The sequence below is a fragment of the Ornithorhynchus anatinus genome, chromosome 7 (assembly GCF_004115215.2).
Source record: "Ornithorhynchus anatinus isolate Pmale09 chromosome 7, mOrnAna1.pri.v4, whole genome shotgun sequence".
In the NCBI taxonomy this organism is placed as follows: Eukaryota; Metazoa; Chordata; class Mammalia; order Monotremata; family Ornithorhynchidae; genus Ornithorhynchus; species Ornithorhynchus anatinus.
The window spans coordinates 1,016,166-1,031,234 of NC_041734.1; the positions used below are offsets into that span (position 1 = coordinate 1,016,166).

The window sequence follows — 15,069 nt, forward strand, 5'->3', positions numbered from 1 at the left end:
GGCCCCTCCCGTCCTCTCTCCGAAGCAGCCCCGAGCCCGGGGCCCGGCCCGGAGTCCGGGCGCTGAGGACCGGAGCGGCCGGGGGCCGGCGGTCCCCCGGGCGTCCCGGGTCGGCCCCGTCCCCCACCCCCTCGGCCGGCCCCGTCCCCGGCGGCGGCCGCTTACCGTTGGATCCCTGGGGGAAGCCGGGCAGAGGCGACGGGCCGTTCATCCCGGGGAGGAGGCCGGCGGGGAGGGCGGGCAGGGCCGGGTAGGGGGCGGGCAGACCCCCGAGGCCCAGCAGGGAGGCGGCCCCGGGCCCGGCGTCCCCCGGGCCGGGCGGCAGCGGGCCGGGCGGGGCCAGGGCGTCGGCCGCCTTCTTGATGCGGTCCAGCTCCTGCTGGGCCATGAGCTGGCGGACCGTGGTCGGGGCCAGGTAGTCCCGCTCGCGGTCCAGCTGGCTGCCCACCGTCTCGCGCACCTTGGCGACGTGCTGGCGGGAGAAGACGTGGTCGCGCACCGAGAGGCGGGCCGAGTACTTGACCCCGCAGAGGCCGCAGTCGGGGCGGGCCCCGCCGTCCGGGCCGGCCGGGGGGGCCTTGCCCGCGTTGACCTTGAACTTCTTCTCCTTGGCGCGGGCGTTCTGGAACCAGACCTGCACCACGCGCTTGGGCAGGCCGATCTCGGCCCCGAGCAGCTCGCACTCCTGCATGGTGGGCGTGCGGTAGTCGCCGAAGCAGGCCTTGAGCACCTTCAGCTGCAGGTTGCTCATCTGCGTGCGGAAGCGCTTGTGGCCCGGCCTCTCGCCGCCCCGGGCCCGGAACGGGGGCCCGGAGCCCGGCGGGGCCGGCGAGCCGGGGTCGGCGGCGCTGGACGACTCGCTGCGGTCGGCGCCGTCGTCGGGGTCGTCGGCGAGGTAGGGGCCGGGGTCGGGGTCGCCGCCGCCCCCGGCGGGGAGGCCCGGCGGGCTGGGGGGCAGGGGGGCGGGCAGGGGGAGGAGGGCGGGGAGCCGGTCGTCGGCGTCGGCCTCGGGGTCGCCCTCGGGCGGAGGGGCGGCGGGCCGGGGGCCGGGCGGGGAGGGGGCGGTGGGCCGGGGGGCGGCGGGGGCGGGCCGGGGGCCGGGCCCCGCCTCCGGCTCATCCGCCGTGGTGGCGTCGCCGAGGGCCGTGTTGACGGACGAGGTCTCGTCCGGGCCGGCCCGGCCCCGGTCGTCGCCGGCCTCGGCCGGAGGGGCCCCGGCGGCGGCCGCCGCCTCCGCCTCGTCCTCGTCCTCGTCCTCCTCCTCCTCCTCGTCCTCCCCGTCCTCCGCCTCCTCCTCCTCGTCCTCCTCGTCGTCCCCCTCGCCGGCCCCGCCGCCCGCCGGGCTCAGGCGGCCCCGCGGGGAGCGGGCGGGCGCGGGCCCGCCCGGGCCGGCCAGGTCCACCTTGGCCAGCGCCAGCGCCGGGCAGTCGAAGAAGACGAACCTGCGGGGGACGCCGTCGGGGTCGGTCCCGTCCTCCGGGGCCGGGAGCGGGCTGGGCGGGAGGCCGGAGCCCGCCCGCCGGCCCTCGCTCCAGTGTCGCGAGCGCACGTGGCTCTCGAGCGCCGACTTGGCCTTGAAGAGGGCGCGGCAGAAGGGGCAGCGCCGGTGGGCCTGGGCGGGGCCCAGGGCGCGGAACTGGCCCTTGCGCTCGCGGGCCCGCGTGTTCTGGAACCAGACCTGCACCACGCGCTTCTTGAGGCCCACCTCGCGGGCGATGTGGTCCAGCATCTTCCTGGTGGGGTTGGAGTCCAGCAGGTACTTCTCGTACAGGACCTCCAGCTGCTCGGGGGTGATGGTGGTCCGCAGCCGCTTGTCCCGGTGCTGGTCCTCCCCGCCGCCCGGCCCGGCCCCCGCCGGGTCGTCCCGCTCCTCCGGCCTCCGCTTCGGGGGGCCGGCGGGCGGGGTGCCCGGCCGCGGGGGCGGCGGGGCCAGCGGGGAGGCCAGCAGCGGGTTGCCCGGGTCGAAGATGACGTAGGGCAGGTCGACGGGCCGCTCGAGGAAGGGCGAGTGCAGGAACTGGTTCTGGGCCGCCAGGAAGTGCACGTGCCGGTGCTCCTGCCAGAGCCGCAGGCTGGGCAGGGCCACGCGACACTGGTCGCACTGGTACTGGAGCAGCGGCGGAGGTAGATCGGTCGGGAGCGGCGGGGGCGGCGCCAGGGAGAGCGGCGGGGGCTGGGGCCCGGGCGGGGGCGGCGCCAGGGAGAGCGGCGGGGGCCGGGGCCGCTCGGGCTCGGCGGCGGCCGGGGGCGGCTCGGCCTTCGGGGGCGGCGTCCGGGCGGGCTCCGGCCCGGGCGAGCGGGCCGGCGGGCCGGCCTCCGGGGGCTCGTCCGGCTGGCTCTCGTCCGGGGCCTCCTCGTCCTCGTCCTTGTAGCAGTGCTTCTTCTGGTGGGTGATGAGGTCGAAGATGCGCGGGAAGACCCCGCCGCACTTCTTGCACTGGTACTGCAGGTTGCCCGTGCGGACGTAGCGCTCGTTGGTCAGCTCCCGCTTCTCGCTGTCCTTGGCCTCGGCCTGGTTCTCGTAGGTCTTGCGGGCCTTCTGCCGGGCGTTCTGGAACCAGACCACGATGACCCGCGTGGGCAGGTTGAGGACCGTGGACAGCTGTTCGATCTCGTCGTCCTTGGGGTAGGCGTTGGTGTCGAAGAAGTCCTGCAGGACCCGCAGCTGGTAGTCGGTGAACCTGGTGCGGGACGACCGCTTGCCGAAGGCCGCCGCCGCCGCCGCCGCCGCCGCCGGGTCGGCCCTGTAGGGGTCCGGCGGGGCCGGCGGGGGGTCGGGGTGCGGGTCGTCCAGGGCCGCCACGGGGGGGTTGCTGAAGTTGTAGGGCGAGTCCTTGTTCCTCTGCCGCTCCTTGAAGAGCGTGTTGCGGAACCAGTGCTTGATGACCTTCTGGGAGAGGCCGGACTTGTCGGCCATCTCCTGCACCTGCTCCTCGCCGGGGGAGTTGTTGATGTCGAAGTAGGCCCGCAGCACCTTCAGCTGGTCGTCGGTGATGCGGGTCCGCGGCCGCTTGAACTGGGCGTGACGCAGGTAGGCGGGGTCCAGGCCCAGCTGCTGCTGGCACAGCTGGCCGAGGTCGGCCGCCAGGGCGTCCACGGGGGTCAGCTGCAGGGCCAGCTGCGGGCCCAGGGCCGGGTGCTGGACCGACGGCATCACCAGGGGCGGGAAGAGCGGGAGGTCCAGGGCCACGGGCAGCTGGACGGGCGGCGGGGCCGGCGCGGGCGGCGGCGGCGGGGGCGGCGGCGGCGGGGGCGGCGGCGGGGGCGGCGGGGCCGGGGGCGGGGCGGGCGAGCCCGCGGCGGCCGGCTGCGGGGCCGCCGGGGGCTCGGGCGACGGGGGCGAGATGGGGTACTGCTTGTCGTAGGCCTCCCGGTAGCGGCGGGCGAACTCCTCCAGCGCCCCGTGGGGGAGGAGCTGCCCGTGCACGTGCTCCTGGTGGCTCTTGAGGATGAGCACGTTGGAGAAGAGCTTGGCGCAGGCGCCGCACTCCAGCTTGGACGGACCCCCGCCCTCGGGCCCGGGGCCGCCGCCGCCCGCCGCCGCCGGCCGGCCCTTCTTCTGGGCCCTCTGGCGGTTCTCGTTGTACTGGATGACCAGCTCGAAGCCGAAGTTCTCCAGCAGGGCCTTGGCCGCGTTGCCCCGGGCGCCCGAGGCGATCCGCGGGGGCGGCGGGCCGGCCTCGCCCGCCCGGGGCCTCTTCCCCTCGCGGGGGTCCCGGGGCCCCTCGCCCTCGGCCGCCGGCTCGCGCTTGGGCGGCTCGGGCCCCCCGTCCGCCTCCCGGCGCCCCGCCGGGTCCCGGCCCGACGGCCGGTCCGCCCCGGCGCCGCCCGGCTCCGGCTTGGGCCCCCGGGCCGGGGGCGGCGGCGGCGGCGGGGGCTGGGGGCCGGGGCCGGGGCCGGGGGGAACTGTCGCGCCTGCCGTTGCAGGAGCTGCAGCTGGCCGTGGCCGCCGCGGTGCTGCCCCGGCGGCTGCTGCTTCAGGTCTTCGAGCGGGGAGCCGGCCGGGCCGGGCAAGGCGCAAGAGGAGGAGGAGGAGGAGGAGGAGGAGGAGGAGGAGGAGGAGGACGGGGCCCCCGGCGGCCCCGGGTCCGGGCCCAGGCCGAAGTCGGCGCCGGGGAGGTAGAAGGGGAACAGGAACTGGGGCTGCTGGAACTGCAGCAGCGCCTCGGGGGTCACGGGGAAGTGCGGCAGGAAGGCGGGGTGGAGAAACTGAGGCGGGAAGAAGGCCGTGGCCGCCGCCGCCGCCGCCGCCGCGGCCTGCTGCTGCTGCTGGAGCTCGTGCTGCAGCTGCGCCTGCAGCTGCGCCGGGGACGGGGGCGGGGGGCCCGCGGGGAGGTCGGCCGCCTGCCTCTCGTGGAACTCTTTGGCATCGGAGGGGGGCGGGTCCTTGGCCGGGCCGTCGGCCGGCAGGCCGGGGCTCCCGTCCAGCCGGGCGGCCCGGGCCTTGGTCTGGTGCAGGACGGAGCGCAGGTGGATCTCCAGGGTGGAGGCCTGGCTGTAGGCCACGCCGCAGACGCCGCACTTGTAGGGCTTGTGGTCGGCGGCGCCGGCCGGCCCGTCGGCCGGCCCGGGGCTGCCCGACGCCTCGCGGAGGACCCTCTTGAGCTTGTGCAGGTGCGAGACCGAGTTGTAGTGCACCAGCAGGATGTTCTTCTGCGTGAAGGACTCCTTGCACACCGTGCACTTGTAGGGCCGCGACGGGTCGAGGAACTTCTCCACGGTGACGTTGGGCCCCTTGCGGAAGGGCAGGGTCCGCTTGGGCTCCGCGCCGGGCTCCTCGGCCGGGGGGCCGCCCTCCGCGCCGCCCCCCTCCGCCGCCTCCTCCGCCGCCTCGGGGTCCCGGGCCGGCTCGTCGGGGGCCGCGTCGGGCCAGCCCAGGTCGCCGGGCAGGGCGGCGCACAGCTGCCGCAGCTCGGGCTCGCCCAGCTCCGGGTGGGCGGCCTCCAGGTGACGGCGCAGGGCCGGCGGCGAGCGGAAGCTGCGCGGGCAGAGGCCGCAGGTGGCCGCGGCCCGCAGGGCCTGCTGCCGCTGCTGCCCGGGCGGCTGCGGCGTCTTGAACGCCAGGCCGCGGGGCCCGCAGCGCGAGCCGGACCCCGGGCGGTCGGCCCCGGGCGGAGGCCGCCGCCGCTGCTCCTGCTCGGCCGGGGGGTCGGGCCCGGGGAGCCCCGCGTCCGGGCCGCCCTCGCCGGTCCGGCTCCACTCGGGCGCGTCGGACTCCTCCGGCCGTCGGGGGGGCGGCGGCGGTTCCTCCTCGCTCTTGATCTCCAGCCCCGTCTTGGAGGCCTCGAGGCCGGGGACGCCCGGGTCACCCGTCGGACCGTCGTCACCTGCGGGGCCGGTGGGGACAGAGGGCTTCCGTCAGTCAGCCGATCGTATCTATCCAGCGCTCACCGGGTGCGGGGCGCCGGACTGAACGCTCTGGAGAGGACAACAGAACTGACGCGGTCCCTGCCCACAACGAGCTGACAATCTAGAGGGGGAGACCGACATTGAGATACGTAAATAAAGCTCCGGATCCGGACACGAGTGGTGCGGGGATGGGAGCGGGGATGACTGAAAGGAGCAAGTCGGGGGAGGCAGAAGGGAGAGGGAGACAGGGAAAGGGGGGCTTAGTCAGGGAAGGCCTCTCGGAGGAGATGGGCCTTCGAAAAGGTTTCGAAGGTGGGGAGACTAATCAGGTATGAAGAGGGAGGGCGTTCCAGGCCGGGGGCAGGATGTGGGCGAGAGGTCGGTGGCGAGATAGACGAGATCGGGGTACGGTGATTAGGTTGGTATTAGAGGAGCGAAGCGTGCGGGCTGGGTTGGCTTGGGAGAGTAGCGAGGTGAGGTAGGAGGGGGGAAGGCGGCGGACGGCTTTAAAGCCAATGGTGAGGCGTTTCTGTTCGTCGCGGAGGCACACGGGTGACCACTGGGCCTTCTTGAGGAGAGGGGAAACGTGGCCTGAACGTTTTCGTAGAAAAATGATCCAGGCAAGCAGAGTGATGTGTGGACTGGAGCGGGGAGAGACGGGAGGCGGGGAGGTCAGCGAGGAGGCCGATACGGTAATGAAGGCGAGATAGGCTAAGTGCTTGGACCAATGTGGGAGCGCTTTGGACGGAGAGGACAGGCCGGGTTTTAGCGATGTCGGGAAGGGGGAACCGACAGGATTCAGTGACGGATCGAATACGTGGGTTGAATGAGAGAGGGGGGTCACGGATAACGCCGACATTACGGGCTTGTGAGACCGGAAGGACGGTGGTGCCGTCTACGCTGACGGGACATCCGGGGGAAGGATGGGGTCCGGGTGTCCAGCGGCACGGACCCTCCCTCCCCCGGATCCCGGGTGAGGGGCAGGGACCCTGCGTTTCTCTCCCTCCGATCCCGCCCGGGTCCAGCCGGCCCCGAGGCTCGGTCTCCGACGGTGGCACCCCTCCAGCCCCGGGGACCGTCTGACTTTCCCCGGGCGACCCGGTACGGGCCATCCCTTCTAGACCGTAAGCTCCCCGAGGGCAGGGAATGTGTCTGTTTATTGTTCTATTGTCCTCTCCCAAGGGCTGGGTACAGCGCCCTGTACATAGTAAGCTCTCAGTAAACACAATCGAAAGAATTAATCAATACCTCCGGGGGCAGGGCTGCATGGCTCCCCACGGGAACGGATCCGGGGGGAGGTTTTTGGGGTCAGGGCCTGCGAGGAGCGGTCAGGCTGGAGCGCTCTGTGCATCTGTGAATTCCCTGCCTCCTCCTCTTCCTCCTCCTTCTCCTCTTAATCCACTTTCTCCACTTTTTCCTCCTCCCCCGCCCTTCCCTCTCCATCCAAACGGCCCCGCTGGTACAATCTCTCATAATATCTCGACTGGACTACTGCAACGGCCTCCTTTCTGCTCTCCCATCCTCCTGTCTCTCCTTGCTTCGGTCTATACTTCAGTCCGCTGCCCGGATTATCTGTCTGCAGAAACGTTCTAGGCACGTCACTCTCCTCCTCAAAAATCTCCAGTGGTTGCCTATCAACCTTCGCACGAAGCAAAAACTCCTCACTCTCGGCTTCAAAGCTCTCCATCACCTTGCCCGCTCCTACCTCACCTCCCTTCTCTCCTCCTCCAACCCAGCCCGCACACTCTGCTCGTCTGCCGCTCACCTCCTCACGGTCCCTCGTTCCCGCCTGTCCCGCCGTCGTCCCTCTGGCCTGGAACGCCTTCCCTCCTCACATCCTCCAAACTAACTCTCTTCCCCTCTTCAAAGCCCTACCGAGAGCTCACCTCCTCCAGGAGGCCTTCCTAGACTGAGCCCTCCCTTTCCCTCCGCTCCTCCTCCCCATCGCCCCGACTCCCTCCCTCTGCTCTACCTCCTTCCCCCGCACAGCACCTGCACATATTTGTACGTATTTATTGATCTATTTCTTTATGATGTGCATTTATCTATGGTTCTATTTATCTATTTTGATGGCATTGATGCCTGTCTATTTGTTTTGTTGTCTGTCTCCCCCTTCTAGACCGTGAGCCCGTTGTTGGGTAGGGATGGTCTCTGTTGCCGAACTGTACTTTCCAAGCGCTTACTACAGTGCTCTGCACACACTAAGAGCTCAATAAATACGATTGAATGAATGATGTCACAGCCACCCTGCCATCACCTGGGCTCCCGGACATTCACTTCCTCTTGCCAAGCGAGCACTTCCACCTCGCCGGTTAGACCGTTGCCTGTTGTGGGGCGGGGCTGATCTTTAGCTTTTTTCACAGTACTGGGCTAAGGGTTTGGACCGACCATTTGGGAGGCCGAAGCTGGGCTTCCCTAGCGACCGGCGAGGTGAATGTCCGTGGGCACGTCCTCCCCCGGCCACCCGCCCCACAACTCTGCGGGGTCGCGGGCCAGGGTGGAGTGAACGCACCTGGCCGTCTCCCGACTCCCTCGGCGGCCAGCGAGGCCAGCGATTCGTGCTCGGGCTTGTCGGCCGCGGATGCGGGAAGCAGCAGGCTGGGAGGCACCAGAGCGTCCGGGACGGGAACCTGCGAAAAGCGAGAGGGCGGCGTGACACCCTCCGGTAGACCCCGCCCGGCGCCGAGGGCGCCCTCACCCACCCCTCGCCCGCCGGGCACAAAACAGCCCACGGCATCGCCGGGGAACCTCTTCGCCCGCTGCCGCTCCCGTCCATCGCGGGTCCGTGTGAGAGCGGGGCGCTTTGGGAAGCCAGGTCCGGGGTCGAGCCCGATCCCCGGACGTCCCGTCCGTCCCGTCCGCCCGAGCCCACCGCCGCACCGGTGGCCGGTGGCGTTCTTACGCTAAGGAGCAGCTTCTCCACGCAGTCGGGGGCCACGCTGTGTAAGTGGGTGAGGTGGAGCTGCAGGTGCATTTTGCTGCTGAGGACGTCCTGGCAGAGGGGACAGCAGATGACCGGCTGCATGGAATGCTGGGACAGGACGTGCACCTGGATGCGGCTGGGGTCCCTGCTGTTGTAGTTACAGTAAGGGCACTGATAAAACTGGAAGAGAACCAACGGAGACGTCGGCGGGGGGTCAGCGGGCCCCCGTCCGTCCGTCGCGACGCTCCCGGGCCCCGCTCGCCGCCCGTGGGGGCGTCTCCCGGCCCGGGGAACCGCCCCGCCCGGCTGGGGGCGACTTCCCGCCGAGGGAGCGGGCCCGGATACCTGCTCGGGGCAGAACTTCCTGTCCTCGGCGGAGCCGGGCCGTTTAGCCGGACCGTCCTCCTCCTCTTCGGGCGGCAGGAGCGTTTTCGTCCCTACCCCGACGGTGACCTTGGGCGTCTTCTCCGGGGTGCCTTGCCCTAGGGCCAACACACGAAATGGCGCCACAACGTCAGGGCCGTGACCATGTACCCACCTGTCTCCTTATGTATCCTTGGTACATAATAAGAGCTCAACAAGTACCGTAATTATGATTATTATTACCCTACTGGTCTGCTGAGGGATCTTAACCTTAGGAAGCAGCAGGGCCCAAAGAAAAGACCCAGAGCCTGGAAGGCAGAGGTCCTGGGTTCTAATCCCGGCTCCGCCACTTCCTTGGCGGGTGAACTTGGGTGAGTCACTTCACTTCTCTGGGCCTCGGTTTCCTGAACTGAAGAATGAGGACTCTGCACCTGTTCCCCCCTCCTATCTACACCGTGAGCCCCATGTGGGAGAGGAACTGTATGCGGCCTGATTAACTTATCTACCCCAGGGCATAGGACACTGCTTGACACATAGTAATCGCTCAAAAAAAAGCATAAAAAAAATCACTTTGCCTCTCTGGGCCTCAGTTTCCTCATCCATGAAACGGGGATTAGATACCTGTCCCTGCCTCCTACCTGAGCAGTGAATACTCTCCCATTGTATCCCAGCCCGCACACGTGGCTCCTCTAATGCCAACCTTCTCACCGTACCTCACTCTCATCTATCTCGCCACCGGCCTCTCGCCCACATCCTGCCTCCGGCCTGGGACGCCCTCCCTCCTCAAATCGGACAATGACTCCACCCCAGATTCAAAGCCTTACCGAAGCCCCATCTCCTCCAAGAGGCCTTCCCTGACTGCGCCCTCCTTTCCTCTTCTCCCACTCCCTCCTGCGTCACCCTGACTCGCTCCCTTAATTCATCCCCCCTCCCAGTCCCACACCACTTATGTCCAGAGCTGTCATTTATTGATCTCTACTAATGCCCGTCTCCCCTTCCAGATGGTAAGTTCACTGCGGGCAGGGAACGTGTCTGTTTATTGTACTCTCCCAGGTGCTTAGTACAGAGCCCTGCACACAGTAAGCACTCGCTAAATAAGACTGAGCGAATGAACGAACGAATGACAGGGTCTGGGTCCGGCTCAATGATCCTGACCCTTCCCCGGCGCTCAGTTCAGTGTTTGGCACCTAGGAAGCGCTTCCCCAGAACAGCATCCGTCCTTGGACTCCCAACGATTTCAACTGAAAAGGAGCAAAGCGCTAACTTTCTGTCGTCGGTGCGGCTCGTGGAAAATGACACTCTGAAAATGCAAGCTCACACTTGTTTTCTGTCCCTCGGCTGAGCGGACTCTATCGATACATTTCAGAAGGAAGTCCTGTCCCTCCTGTTTAGATAACCTCAGGTTGCCTTCAGAGATTAATCGATGATAGAGACCTCCCACCAGCGTCTCGAGCGGACCTCGACGCGGCACCGAATCGACTTCCCCCTCGGCCAATCCTACCGCTGGCGTCGCACCGGCAACGGCCCCCCGGCCCACCGCGGCGAGGGGAGATCCCGGGGGGAGGCGGTGGTCTCCCGCCCGACACGAAGCCTCGTTTTCCAGCCGTTCCAATCTCATCCTGTCACGGCACCGTCCCGCCTTCTCGCTGCTGTTTACCACGAACGTTTCTAATTTTAACTTTCAATTTTCACCCTCTTCCAGTCAATTCGCGACTAAATTATCTCCCGGGCGAGAAGGCCGTCACCGGACGGCCGGGTGCAAATCCACGTCCGAGGGCAACGGAGCTAAGCCGTCGACCCCCACCGGCACCGCCGCAAACAGAGACCCGGCCTGAGCCGGCTGCTCACCGCGCCTGAGTGTGACCCCCACTTGGGGACGGGGACTGCGTCCAACCTGATAAACCTGTACGCACCCGGCGCTCAGAACAGTTCTTGGCACATAGTAAGCGCTTAACTAATACCATAAAACAAACAAAACCAACAAGATCCAACCGCAGGCGGCTCGTGGGATGAAGGCAGTGCACCTCGACGACCGAGGACCCGGTTTTCATTTGAACGTAAGTAAGGTCAGCGGCGTTGAGAGGCAGGATGAAAAAGAACAAAGCAGATCCAAGCCCTCCTCCTCGAGGGGGGGCAGGGGAGGGCAGAACACCAGAAGGGAGACACAGGGAGGGGGTGAATCCCCGCACCCAGAAGGAAACGGAAAGGATAGGGATGGATGGACGCTTTGACTGGGTTCCCTCCGCCCGCCTGGTTAGCCGGGATCTTTTTCCAGTCGGCCGCCGAGGAGCGGGACCAAGCGAGAGCCAGAGAGATCCCAGGCCGTACGTCTCCCTGACCGCAGACCCCATCTTCCCCTTCCTCGAACCTGGTCCGATTCCGACTGACTCGAATAGAGGGATCGAAGCCCGGGAGCCATTGAATAATAATAATGATGATGATGGCATTGGTTAAGCCCTACTAAGCACCGGAGTAGACACAAGCTAGTCAGGTTGGACACCGTCCCTGTCCCACGTAAGGTTCATGGTCTTAATCCCCGTTTTACAGTTGAGGGAACTGAGGCACAGAGAGGGGAAGGGACTTGTGCAAGGTCACAAAGGAGACGAGTGGCGTAATCAGGATTATTATTATTATTGATGAGTAATAATTACGGTATTTGTTAAGTGCTTACTATGTGCAAGGCACTGTACTAAGCACCGGGATGGATACAAGCAAATGAGAGTCCCTGTCCGAAGTGGGGCTCCCAGTCTCAACCCCCATTTAACTGAGGTAACTGAGGCGCAGAGAAGTGAAGTGACTTGCCCAAGGTCACACAGCAGACAAGTGGTGGAATTATGGTATTTGTTAAGTGCTCACTATGTGCAAGGCACTGAACTGAGCACTGGGATGGATACGAGCAAATGAGAGGCCCTGTCCGAAGTGGGGCTCACAGTCTCAATCCCCATTTAACCGAGGTGACCGAGGCGCAGAGAAATGAAGTGACTTGCCCAAGGTCACACAGCAGACAAGTGGCGGAGACGGAATTAGGACCTACGACCTTCTGACTCCCAGGTCCGGGTCCCGGCCACTAGCACAGGAGCGCGGCGGGGAGAGCCAGTCGACTAGGGAGGCGGAAGGCAGCTCGGAAGAGGCAGTGCCGGGTTTTCGGTCACTGCTCGAGAGCGGACTGACGATCCTCCATTGCTGGACTGCTCAGCAAAGCAAGCTCCTCTCCCGGGCTTCGCTCTCCCCTCTCAGCTCTCCGCTGGTTCCCCGCTCCCGCTCTCCCTCCGGCCTGGTGTATCTAGCAGGTTCTCCCCATCTTCGAAGCCTTACTAAAATCACACCTCCTCCAGAAACCCTTCCCTCATCTGCGGGAAGCAGCGTGGCCTAGTGGATAGAGCCGGGGCCGCCTGGGAGGCGGAAGGAACCGGCTTCTAATCCTGGCTCCGCCACTCGTCGGCTGTGTGACCTGGCAGAAGTCAATCACTTCTCTGGGCCTCACTTATCTCATCTGTAAAATGGGGATGAAGACTCTGAGCCCTCCGTGGGACAGGGACTGTGTCCAATCCAATCACCTTGTGTCTACCCCAGTGCTCAGAACAGTGCTTGGCACACAGTAAGCATTTAACAAACGCCACAATTATGATGATGATTTTTGTATTATATAATTATCATAATAACGCTCTTTCCTCTCCCCACCTTATTTCCTTCTCATCTGCATCACGTAAGCCCCCCCGAACACTTGGACGCTCCCACACCTCCAGCCACACAACACCTTATGTCCTTATCCATACGTTCTCCTGCCTCCCCTAGTCCTAACGCCCGTCTTCCTTCCCCGAGACCGTAAGCTCCTAAGGGAAGGGATTGCGCCTGCCACCTACTCTATTCTCCAGGTGCTCGGTACAGTGTCCTGCAACGTCCAGTCAATATGGTTGCTCGTCCGAGCGGTCGGTACAGTGTCGTGCATACATTAAGCGCCCGATAAATTCCATCTGCAGATCGGCTGCTTGCTCATTCCCACCCTGAATGATGATAATAATAATGACGATGAGGATGACGGCGCTTAAGTGCTTACTATGTGCCAAGCACTGTTCTAAGCAGTGGGGGAGAAACAAGCTAATCAGGTTGGACCCAGTCCACATGGGTTCACAGCATTAATCCCCATTATACAGATGAAACCACTTCCGTATTTTTGCCAGGAAAACTCTCCGGATCCACTACCAGAACGACGGCAGACGGAGAGAGGGACGTTCTGGGAGAGATGAGTCCGTGGTGTCGGAAACGACTCGACGGCGTAAGACAACCGAGGTTCAGAGTAGTGAAGTGACTAGTCCAAGGTCACCCAGCCGACAAGAGGCGGAGCCGGGATCAGAACCAGGTCGTTCTGACTTCCAGGCTCGTGCTCCGTCCACTAGACCGTGCTGCTTCTGAAGATGGCCACGTGAAAAATGGTTTCGGTTTGGAGCGGGCGGGGGAGATGGGACGGGGCTCCTCCCCGCCGCCCATCCGAACCCCAGATACCTCCCTACAAAGCTCCATGTGCGATCGGGCCAGGCAACTCAACGCCAAATGATCCCCAAATTCTAATTACTGGTGTAGTGTTCCTTCTAATTATCCTAGAATGAAAGAATAATTTTAATTGCAATAATGAAGGTTAATTTCCATCTTCCTCCTGTTTACCACCTTATTAAAATCCGCTCCTCTCAGCCACGGTGGGGACGTATTCCATTTTCAATGCAAATGGATTAATCTGGATAAACTCCATATTAATTCTCGCACTGCATAGAGCTGTAATTTGGATTATAATTAATCTAAAGTGGCACTAGATTTCAATGACAATATAAATGAGGCATTAGGAGGCTTTTGTGTCACCGATGAATATTCAAGCGGGAGAACGGGGCTCCGGATCCTCCGGTCCGCCTCCCGCCGGAGGCCGAGATCGGGGACGTGGGCTGGACCCCGGGTTCCGCAACCGGGGTCCCCCCCTTCTCTCACCTCCCACAGCCCGAACCCAACGGGGAAGAGTCTCTCTGGCTTCCCACCCGGCTGGCCGGGATCGGGATCAGTGCCTTGCTTTTCCCGGGGATCTTCTGAAGGGCCGGGAGCCCGGGATGCTGGAAGCCCCGATCGCAGACCGATTATCTTCGAGCGGGGACGCCCGTCTCGCCGCCACCCCGGTCTACCGAAAAACATGGGGCCTGTGGCCATGGGAGGATCCCAGGGGAGACGCCCGTGCAGGAGAGCGAGGTCTGCTTCCCGGAAGAAACACTGTGGCTTAATGGATAGAGCCCGGGCCTGGGAGTCAGAAGGATCTGGGTTCTCATCCCATCTCCGCCAGGTAAACTTGAGCAAGTCACTTCACTTCTCTGGGCCTCAGTTCCCTCATCTGTAAAATGGGGATGAGCGTGTGAGCCTCATGTTGGCTTGTATCTAATCCAGCGCTCAGTACAGTGCCTGGCACATAGTAAGCGCTTCAGAAATACTGCAATTATCATTCCCCTAGACTGTAAGCTCGTTGTGGACAGGGAATGTGTGTTACATTGTACTCTCCCAAGCGCTTAGTACAGTGCTCTGCACCCAGTAGGGGCTCAATAAATACGATCCACTTGAGTCGGGCAGCCGCACTCTCCCCACCGCCTGACCCCAGTGATCCCCATGACGGGCCCTCATTGACCCCAGAGGGTGTGACCGAATGAACCGGCCAACTGAAGCCCGGTGGGGAGGAGGGAGGAGTCTAAAGCGAAATGGAGGATGAGCGCTCCCCTCGCCAGCCTGGGGGCTGGGCCCTCCCATAATCACTCTGCGTCCCCTCCCGGCGTAGCTGTTCACTCGAAGGCGGTCAGCCCCCCCGCCCCCACCTCAGCTCTGGGAGGACCCGTCGGTCCTTTTCTGGCGATCCGATCCGAAACCTCGCTGGGCAGAGGCCGTGGGAGGGACCGGGGGCCTCCGTTAGGGCATAGGTAAGCTCACGCAGAAGAGGGTCTCTGCGGCACAGTCCAACCATCTCCCTGGTGGACGGGAGCCCTTCTCTGTCCCACCGGGCGCCTGAGGATAAAAGCCCGCCGTCCCTTTCGGTCGACCCACTGCTGCGGCGATGCCACGGTCCAAAGGGCAATAAGTCCGAAGGGGAATAAGCCCGCTGAGAACGGGGGCACCCGTGGGGGACTGGTTCTGGCCAGGCCCGACCCAGCAGAGGCCTATAGCATCCTCAGAGGACGCGGTCAGTGTCTGAGAAAACGGCGGGGCCGTGGGCCCCCCGGGGGCAGAGACCCTCGCCCTCCCACCCCCTGGCATCCAATCTCAGGCTCCCACCAAGACCCGGGGGCGAGACGGGATAGAGAAGCCACCGGGCAGAAAATGCCGGTCTCCGGGAGGCGGCCGGGTGCTGGGGGGACCAGAACTCAAGTCCTCACCCAACCCCGGGCTGATGAAAAATGAATATGCCATCAGAG

General features: G+C 65.0%; 1 protein-coding gene across 1 annotated transcript in view; it reads right to left on the minus strand.

Annotated features, from left to right (window-relative positions):
• ZFHX4 (zinc finger homeobox 4) overlaps positions 1-15,069 on the minus strand; it is a 109,439-nt gene that overhangs the window by 10,935 nt on the left and 83,435 nt on the right. The window contains exons 7-16 of the mRNA XM_029068831.2: positions 8,618-8,754; positions 8,252-8,452; positions 7,862-7,979; positions 4,258-5,327; positions 4,072-4,209; positions 3,299-3,838; positions 2,258-3,196; positions 1,359-2,173; positions 341-860; positions 166-256 (exon numbers count right to left, since the gene is read on the minus strand). Coding sequence (XP_028924664.1) covers positions 166-256; positions 341-860; positions 1,359-2,173; positions 2,258-3,196; positions 3,299-3,838; positions 4,072-4,209; positions 4,258-5,327; positions 7,862-7,979; positions 8,252-8,452; positions 8,618-8,754 — 4,569 coding nt within the window. The remainder of the gene's footprint in view (positions 1-165; positions 257-340; positions 861-1,358; positions 2,174-2,257; positions 3,197-3,298; positions 3,839-4,071; positions 4,210-4,257; positions 5,328-7,861; positions 7,980-8,251; positions 8,453-8,617; positions 8,755-15,069) is intronic.